This window comes from Solanum lycopersicum, chromosome 10 (assembly GCF_036512215.1).
Source record: "Solanum lycopersicum chromosome 10, SLM_r2.1".
Classification (NCBI taxonomy): domain Eukaryota; kingdom Viridiplantae; phylum Streptophyta; class Magnoliopsida; order Solanales; family Solanaceae; genus Solanum; species Solanum lycopersicum.
In genome coordinates this window covers 46172833-46181740 of record NC_090809.1, presented here as the reverse complement: position 1 = coordinate 46181740, position 8908 = coordinate 46172833, and the positions used below count along the sequence as shown (strand labels likewise).

Here is an 8908-nt window from a genome sequence, read left to right as displayed (position 1 = left end):
CAATCCATTTGCTAATCGAATTGAGTTTCCTTTTTCTTATATAGTTAGATAGATAAGGTGGCTGGCTGCTTCAGATTTCAGTTTCTATCCTTTGCTGAGTGATGGAAGTTTGATAACTTGTAATTTTGGTGCACAATAATCCATATTAGGATTTTTTTTATTTTTTTACCTTGTCATGACTTCCTTTATATGGTTTGATTTGCTGAGTTTTTAAATTGTTTTTCTTTCCTTGATGCAAGGAGAGTAAAAGTTGAGTTGAAAGGATGTCAAGGGTAGCGGCTGTAAGTTTCCCTGTCATAAACAAATGTTATAACCATCACAAAGTCTGATCTTTGAGCACTTGGCAAGCAAGATGAAAATTCCCAAAAGAAGCATATACTTTTACATTTTTTCTTCTTTATAGTGTCTGCCATTGCAAGAAAGCACATATTTTTGGGGAAGTCGTAACATGAGTTTGAGAGAAGGAAGATATGGAGTTAGATGCTCATTACTTTAATAAGTTAGGTAATCAATACTTGAATTTTAACAGGAATTTGAGTGAAGAAAGATATAGAATCAGATGCTCACTACTTTAATATGTTACGTAATCAATACTCGAGTCTTAACAAGAATTTGAGTGAAGGAAGATATGGAATCAGATGCTCACTACTTTAACATGTTAGCTTATCAATACTCTCATTGTAAAGATACTATTTTGATAACTTATAAATCTCTGTGAATTTTTTGCTTCGAATAACACAATCAAGTTCTCCATTGACTCTCTTAGAAACTCATTTTCACACATAATTCTCCAACATTGCTACTTTTTGATTTTCATACCAAATTCTCCAACATTGCTACTATTTCATTTTCATACAAAAATCTGCATTTTTGCTCCATATTTCATTTTGACACCAAATTGTACAAAACTGCTCTTCTTTCTTTCATTTTTCAAACCAATTTCTCCAATTCCACTCTCTCATATTTCATTTACATACCAAATCTCCATTTCCGCTCTCTGGTCTTTCATTTTCATACAAAATTCTCCATTTCCAGCATTTTCACACCTTTATTTCCTAGTAACTAGAAAACCAGTCAAAAGTGAGAATTGGAAAGCGAAAAAGTAATAGTAGAGTTAAAACTTGATAGTTGAAAAAAGGCTTATTACTAGCTATTGAATTCTTTTATGTTTTTGTGAAAAAAGTCACAGGTTTCTTGATGCAGCCAGTTGTGCGATGGATTGGGTATTTTTATAATAACAAGAGAAACATCAGATGTCTGGATAAAGAATCTAAAAAGCTGAAGAATATCAAAAGTTAGGTGGAGGAAAGAGGCACAGATGCCCGGAGAAACTTACTAAAAATTTCATCCAATGGCAAGTCTTTGTTAAGGAATGTTAATACCACTACTGCATATGTGGCCGCTGTATTGCGACGAGATAGAATTGAAGTTGATAGCGGTTGCTTTTATGGCTGGTGTCCAAACCTGAAGTCACGTTACTCGATAAGCACGGGAGCTAATAAAATTACAGTTGATTTGATTGAACTTCAAACTGAAAGAAACAAGCCTGATCTAATCTCCTTCGATCGTCCAATTCAAAGTGAGGATATACCTAGTAACAATGGTGAGGTATTTGACTCCAGAAAATTGAAAGAAGAAGAAGCCATGGCAGCATGGTGCCTTTTCAAGGATAAAGCTGGTGATTCAGTCGACGTTCCTTCTATTCATGGCACAACAAAAGATGTTGCCAGAGAATTTAAGGGGCTGCCACTTGCAATTATTATAGTTGCAGGAGCACGTAAGCGTAAAATCAAGCCTTCATGGGAGGATTCCCTTAGAAAATTACGTCGTGCAGAAGCAAGAAATATCCATGGAGTGTACGAAAAGGTGTACAAATGTCTGCGGCGAAGCTATGATCACTTGGGAGAAAATGAAGTAAGTACCTCTTTTTGCTTTGTTCTTTGTTCGAGAAAGATAGTGATGTTTGGATTGAAGAATCGCTTAAATATTGAATGGGGCTTGGCATATTTTTGGGAATTGAAAATTTAGAAGATGCAAGAAATAGGTTGTGTCAAGCATTGATGAATACGACAAGAGTATTGATTTAGTTGTCACGGAGACTGCCCCATTGGGTAATTGGATATGCCACCTGTTGAAGGAAAGAAAATTTGTAAGTTCAAGAAGAAATGGCTATAATAATGTGTTGACTAAGTTGCAGCTGAATGAATTTCAGAACGTTAAATTTCTCTGCCTCTTTGATTGTGATTTAGTGACACATTTATCGAAGAGAACACATGAAGTAATCAAGTTCCCCAATTTATATTACTTGGAGCTTGGACATTTGGGATGCCTGACTCACATTTGCAGTGACAATGTTGAGCGCATTGAGTTCCCTCCGTTACAAACAATGTTCTTCTTTGAACTACCTGAGTTCCAGAATTTCACGCCTACAGCCAACAACTCAAATCATCTTTTTGATGAATAGGTTAGCTTCTTATCACCAAAATGTTACCTTCTGCTTGGGCATTAAAGATATTTACTTAAACAAAGCCTATTGCTCAGATATATTCTTTTTGTCTAACTAGTGAAAAATTAATTTTAAATTAATTTGTTATTTAAAAAATCGATATAGGGCTATATTTGATGTGAATTTTTTATTCAACGCTTATTTTAAATTTTAATTATCTCCCTTGTGGATTTATTAGCTTGTCATTATTTGAGTCTCATATTCTTATTTCATTTCTTTAGTGTGAAAATAAATAGATATGATAAAGAAAAAATAAGTAAGAACAAAATTTAAGGCTATTTTTTTGCCAGCTATATTCTAATTTATTTTTTCAAAAAAAGGGTCGATAATGCCTTAAATTACGTGAAATGATAAAAAAAATGACCTCAATTTATAGTTTACTTCAAAGATGTCCTTGTCCTCAATATTTTTGTCCAAAAATATTCTTCCCGTTAGTAGTTTGTTCAGGAAATATTCCTACAGTTACTGAATCAAAAATATTTTTTTTTCATTATTTCTTTTCTTTTTAAACAAATTCTATTCTTATTAAAAGATATTACTTTTAAATACTCTATTCTTGTTTTCTTTATTTTAAAATTGCTTTAAATATTAAAAGTGTACCCTTTAAACAGATTGTATATGTCATATATATAAGATAATAGTAAATCAATCATTAATTTGAATTTTGATATTTATAATAAAAATAAGAAATATAATTATTGTTATTTTTTTTTCAATTGAAGTAGGATGAACATTTGCTAATAAAAAAATATCACAAGGAAAAGAATGTGTTAAGAAAGAAAATAAATAATATATTTATTTGAAAAAGGTCATTTTTGATTTATTAAGTAACAATAAAGGCATTTTAGACCATTTTTTGTTTATTTTTTATATTTCCAGAAAATTAGGCCATTTATAATAAACTTTACAAGAAGATGAGTGAAATCTAAATTATTCACTAAATCAAGGGAAAAGAGACGAATATACTGCTCAACTTTGTGATTTTGAGAAAATATACCTCTTATTAATAAAAATAATGCATATATACCTCTACCGTCTAATATATGGTGTATAGTTTTCTTTTTCGTTAATAAATTTATATTTACTTAATTAAATATATATGGTAGTGATTTTTTATTTTCAAAAATGTCATGTGGCTTTCATGAACTCTCACACTTTTTTTTACCCCTCTAGACCTAGCCTAAATGGAAAAAAAGTGAAATACTAATGTATTTGATGTTATTTGTAGTTTTAATGATTTGACAAACTTAGGGACCTCATAAAGGTACCGGGTTTTCTACTTGAGTATTGCAGGTGTTTTGTTTGAAGTATTACAGATGAAACAAACCCAGGGACCTAGTAGAGGTACCAGACTCTCATGATGATGAGCCAGTCGCCTGCCAGCTGGAGACGGTACAGAAAGTAGGTGCACACTTCCCGATAGCGTCAGAAAAGTGTGACCTTTCCAGCCAATGGCAAAGAATTTTAGGAAAGTGACTTGCCCATATAAAAGGCACTTTCCTAAACATTTGTGACTTAGTTTTTGCAACTTGATAAAAACTTTTTAAGAACTCTTGTAAAAGCTACACAAAGCAAAGGCAGAATTATTCCAAGAACAACAGCAACATCTGGAGCTTATCATCTAGTTGTTTAGGAATTTATTCTCTTGTTCTTAAATTGTAAACCACTCCTAACTCTATAAAGGAATTTGTGTGTTGTGTTAGAAGTCTAGGTTGTCCAGGTGGGATAACTTAGTGGGTAGATTGTTTTTCTACTTAGGCTTGTTGAGCAATAGAGACTATTGCTTAACGGTAAGATTGATAACTCTTTCTTACATTTGGTGTAATCGTGTTTTGCTTTTGCTTTTGAATATTAGTGAAAACGATTGAAAATCCTGTGAGACAGGTCGTGGTTTTACTCCCTTAAGCAAGGAGGTTTCCACGTAAAATCATTGTGTTGATTTTACTGCATTTTAACTTTCTGATATTTTTCTTAAGTGAAGTAAGGGACCTGGTATATTACTTATTAAGTGAAGGCATACATTCTATCAAGTGGTATCAGAGCAGACACTACCTATTTGGTTAACACCAAGGAAGTCATTTTGTTCTAGAATGACAGCTTCACTTAACCTCGAAGAAGGTCAGTCATCACACAGACCTCCTCGTTTCAATGGACATTTCTACAGTTGGTGGAAAGTTAGAATGCACGATTACCTCATGGTTGAAGATAGCGAGTTATGGGATATTATACTAGATGGACCCTTTGTTCCAATGATGGAAGAAAAGGATGGAGAAAAGACCATTACTGTTCCAAAGCCCAGGCAAAAATATGATGATGCTGACAGGAAAAAGATTGAAAAGTGTTTCAAAGCTAAAACTCTTCTGGTCTATGAGATAGGACCTGATGAGTACAACAGAGTGTCAGCCTGTGAGTATGCTAAAGAAATTTGGGATTTCTTGTTGATTGCACATGAAGGAACTGAACAAGTCAAAGAATCTAAGATTGACATGCTCACCTCACGATATGAGAACTTCAAAATGAAGGAAGGAGAAACAATACATGACATGTTCACCAAGTTGTCTTCCATTACAAATGAGCTGTGAAGTCTGGGTGAACCTATAAGCATGACCAAAAAAGTCAGGAAAGTGCTTCAAATTCTTCCAAAGTCTTGGGATAGCAAAGTTGATGCCATTACAGAAGCCAAGGACTTGAAGGTGCTGACCATGGATGCCTTGATTGGTAATCTTAAAACACATGAGATGAATCAAAACTATGATTTGTCAAAAAAGGAAGCCAAGAAGGACAAGTCATTGATGTTGAAGTATAAATCAGATGAAGATTCAAGTGATGATGATGATATGGCATATCTCATCAGTAGATTTCAAAAGGTTGTGAGAAAAAACAAAATTTATAAAAGAGGAACAAACGGGACTCGAAATGCTGCTCAAGGTGATACTTGCTACAAGTGTGGAAAATCTGGGCACTTCATCAGAGAGTGTCCTTTGCTCAAGAATGAAAACAAGGAACATCAAAAACACAGGGGTGACAAAGAAAACAGAAGGGACCTGGTACGTGGTAACATAGATCGTAAAGTTGCTGCTGATATGGTTTTCAAAAGGGCTCTTGCTGCATGGGGGGATTCTTCAAGTGATTCAGAAGATCCTGATGAGCCAAAAGATGTGTCTATGGTTGCTGTGCATGAGGAGGAAATTGTCTTCAATGAAATGTTTGCTCTGATGGCACACACAGAAAATGAAGAAGAGGACAATCAGGTAACTCTTCTTGACATGAAAAATGACTTGGATAAATATTCTCTTAAAAAATTGAGAACCTTGGCAAAAGTCATGCTAGATTCTGTGATAGAGTTAACATCTGAAAGAGATACCATGAATGCTGAACTTGAAATTTTAACTGAAAACAAAGGTCAATTTGAAGACACAATGTCAAGAATGGTGTCTCTAGAGTTAAATAACTCTGAACTTAAGAACTAGTTGTGTCAGATTACTGAATAAGCTGAAAAGCTGAATGGAAAGTCAAATAGTCTACAAGCTGAAATTCAAGAAAAATTGAAAAACTCTGAGAAAAATCTTAGTCTGTCACTTGAATAGAGTAACAAATTGGAACAGGATATTGTGAAACTTAAGGAAGAGCTTAAAAATTCTCTTAAGTGGACCAAATCCTCAAAGTTGCTGTCAAATGTGACAAATCAGAGTAATTTCAATAAGAAAGGACTAGGAAGTCTAAACATAAGTCCTCCTTACAATCCTCATAGTAAGTATGTGTTTGTGTCTGACAATATGTTGTGTCTTCATTGTGGTAAGAACGGACATTTGAAGAATGAGTGTGTTAGCTGGAGAAACTCGTGTGAAAGATACTCTAATTATGTTGAAAGACAAAATGTACCAAAATAGAGACCTGGTCCTACAGAGCCTGTCTCAACTCACAGATTTTCAAAGAAAAAATCTGTTCTTGCTCCTATGTATTTTGTTAGAAAGCCTCAAAGTCTACCATATTGGACCAAGTACAATCTGATCACTCCTTTGTCTGCCTACTGGGAACTCAAGCTGAAATGGGTTCCGAAGCTTAACAAGTAATTTTTGGTGCAGGTGAGTGAGAGGAGCAACATTCAATGTTGGTATATGGATAGTGGCTGCTCTAAACATATGACTGGTGATGTAAAGAACTTCCTCTCACTCAAGACCCTCCAAGGAGGAGGTGTCTCATTTGGTGATGGCAAGAAGGGGTATATTCTTGGAGTTGGCAAAGTAGGAAGATCTCTTGAAGATTCAATTGACAATGTTTACCATGTGGATGGGTTGAAGTACAGCTTGCTAAGTGTGTCACAAATCTGTGACAAAGGAAATGAGGTCAAGTTTACTTCTGAGAAATGCACTGTGGTGAGTTTAACTACAAACAAGGTAATTCTCACTACACACAGAAGTAAAAATATACATGTGGCAAACTTGGAAATCTCTCATGGAGATGACTTAACATGTCTCAGTGCTCAAAATGAAAATGCTGATCTCTGGCATCCTAGGCTGGGACATGTGAGTTCATCTTAATTGAATAAGTTGATTTCAAAGAACCTGGTCCGAGGGTTGCCCGAAATGAAGTTTGCTGAAAATAAAATATGTAAAGCTTGTGTTAAAGGAAAGCAAATCAGATCATCATTCAAGCCCAAGAATCAGGTAACATCATCAAAAACCTTAGAGCTGCTTCATATGGACATTTGTGGACCCTTGAAGGTTCAAAGCAGAAATGGCAAGAAGTACATTTTGGTGATTGTTAATGACTATTCAAGATACACTGGGACGAGATTCTTGAGTTCAAAGGCAGATACAGCTGATGAGCTGATGGTATTCTTTAAAATGATTCAAATCAAATTGAATCAAGTTGTTTGCAGCATTAGATCTGATCATGGGACAGAGTTTGAAAACTCAACACTGGATAGATTATGTATGGAAAATGGTACAAGCCACAACTTCTCTGCTCCAAGAACTCCTCAACAAAATGGAGTAGTGGAGATAAAGAACATAACCTTGGTGAACAATTCCAGAACTATGATTATTGAATCAAATCTTCCTCAAAGTTTCTGGGCTGAAGCTGTTAACACAGCATGTCATGTTACCAATAGGTGTCTAATAAGAGCTGTGTTGAATAAGACTCCATACGAATTTCTCAACAACAGGAAGCCAATGCTGAACTATGTTAGAGCTTTTGGATGCAGATGTTTTGTGCTGAATAATGGGAAGGATGATCTGGGAAAATTTGATCCCAGAAGTGATGAAGGAGTATTTGTTGGATATTCTTCATCCAGCAAAGCCTACAGAATATTCAACAAATGAACACGATGCATTGAAGAAAGCATTCATGTTGTTTTTGATGAAAATGGAAGCTTGAAGAATGATGGATCAAATGATGATGATGATATGCTCAAAATGCTAAAATCCAAGAAGATTGAAGGTGCTGAAACTGATGCAGATCAACAACTCAAAAATGATTGTGATGATCAGAATCACAGTCTACCTGAAGAGGATGCTGAGGTTGAACAGGATGATAGGGTACCTGGTACTACTCAAAACTCCAGCCAGAGTACATCAGACTCCCCAGAAGATGATGTCACTCCTGATGAAGAAGATCATGATGATCTGCCAAACCAGTCTGCTGCAAGATCAGGATGGAAGCATAGTTCATCACATCCTCTTGATAATCTCATTTCTCCCTTGAATTCTGGAATTCAAACTAGATCAAAAACAAGAAATCTAGTTGCATTCTCAGCATTCATATCATCCATTGAGCCTAAGAATGTTAAAGAAGCATTAGGTGATGCAGACTGGATCAATTCTATGCAAGAAGAACTTCATCAGTTTGAAAGAAGTAAGGTATGGTACCTGGTTCCTCGACCTGAAGGCAGAACAATAATAGGAACCAGGTGGGTATTCAGAAACAAACTTGATGAAAATGGAGTTATTACTTGAAATAAATCTAGGCTGGTGGTGCAAGGATACAATCAAGAAGAAGGAATTGACTATGATGAGACTTTTGCACCTGTTTCCAGAATGGAGGCTATTAGAATTTTAATAGCTTTTGCTGCTTTTATGGGATTCAAGCTGTATCAAATGGATGTGAAGAGTGCATTTCTGAATGGAGATCTCAAAGAGGATGTGTATGTCAAGCAACCTCCTGGTTTTGAAGATACAGAGCTACCAAATCATGTGTTTAGATTGAATAAGGCACTATATGGTCTGAAACAAGCTCCAAGAGCATGGTATGAAAAGTTGTCAAAGTTTCTGCTGAAGAATGGTTTCAAAAGAGGCAAGATAGACAATACTTTGTTCTTACTAAAAAGAGAACAAGAATTGCTTATCATTCAAGTTTATGTGGATGACATATTTTTGGAGCTACTTCAGAACATCTCTGTGA

At 35.1% G+C, this 8908-nt stretch overlaps 2 protein-coding genes across 2 annotated transcripts; both read left to right on the top strand.

Annotated features, from left to right (window-relative positions):
- The first annotated feature begins 4596 nt into the window (after positions 1 to 4596).
- On the top strand, positions 4597 to 5088 carry LOC138338869 (uncharacterized). Its single transcript, XM_069289953.1, has one exon. It carries the CDS (start codon positions 4597 to 4599, stop codon positions 5086 to 5088), a length of 492 nt encoding a protein of 163 aa, XP_069146054.1.
- Positions 5089 to 5109: 21 nt separating this feature from the next.
- Positions 5110 to 7047, top strand: LOC138338868 (uncharacterized). Its single transcript, XM_069289952.1, has 3 exons — positions 5110 to 5937; positions 6592 to 6806; positions 6987 to 7047. The coding sequence occupies exons 1-3, from the start codon at positions 5110 to 5112 to the stop codon at positions 7045 to 7047; spliced, it is 1104 nt and encodes a 367-aa protein (XP_069146053.1).
- The last annotated feature ends 1861 nt before the right edge of the window (positions 7048 to 8908 follow it).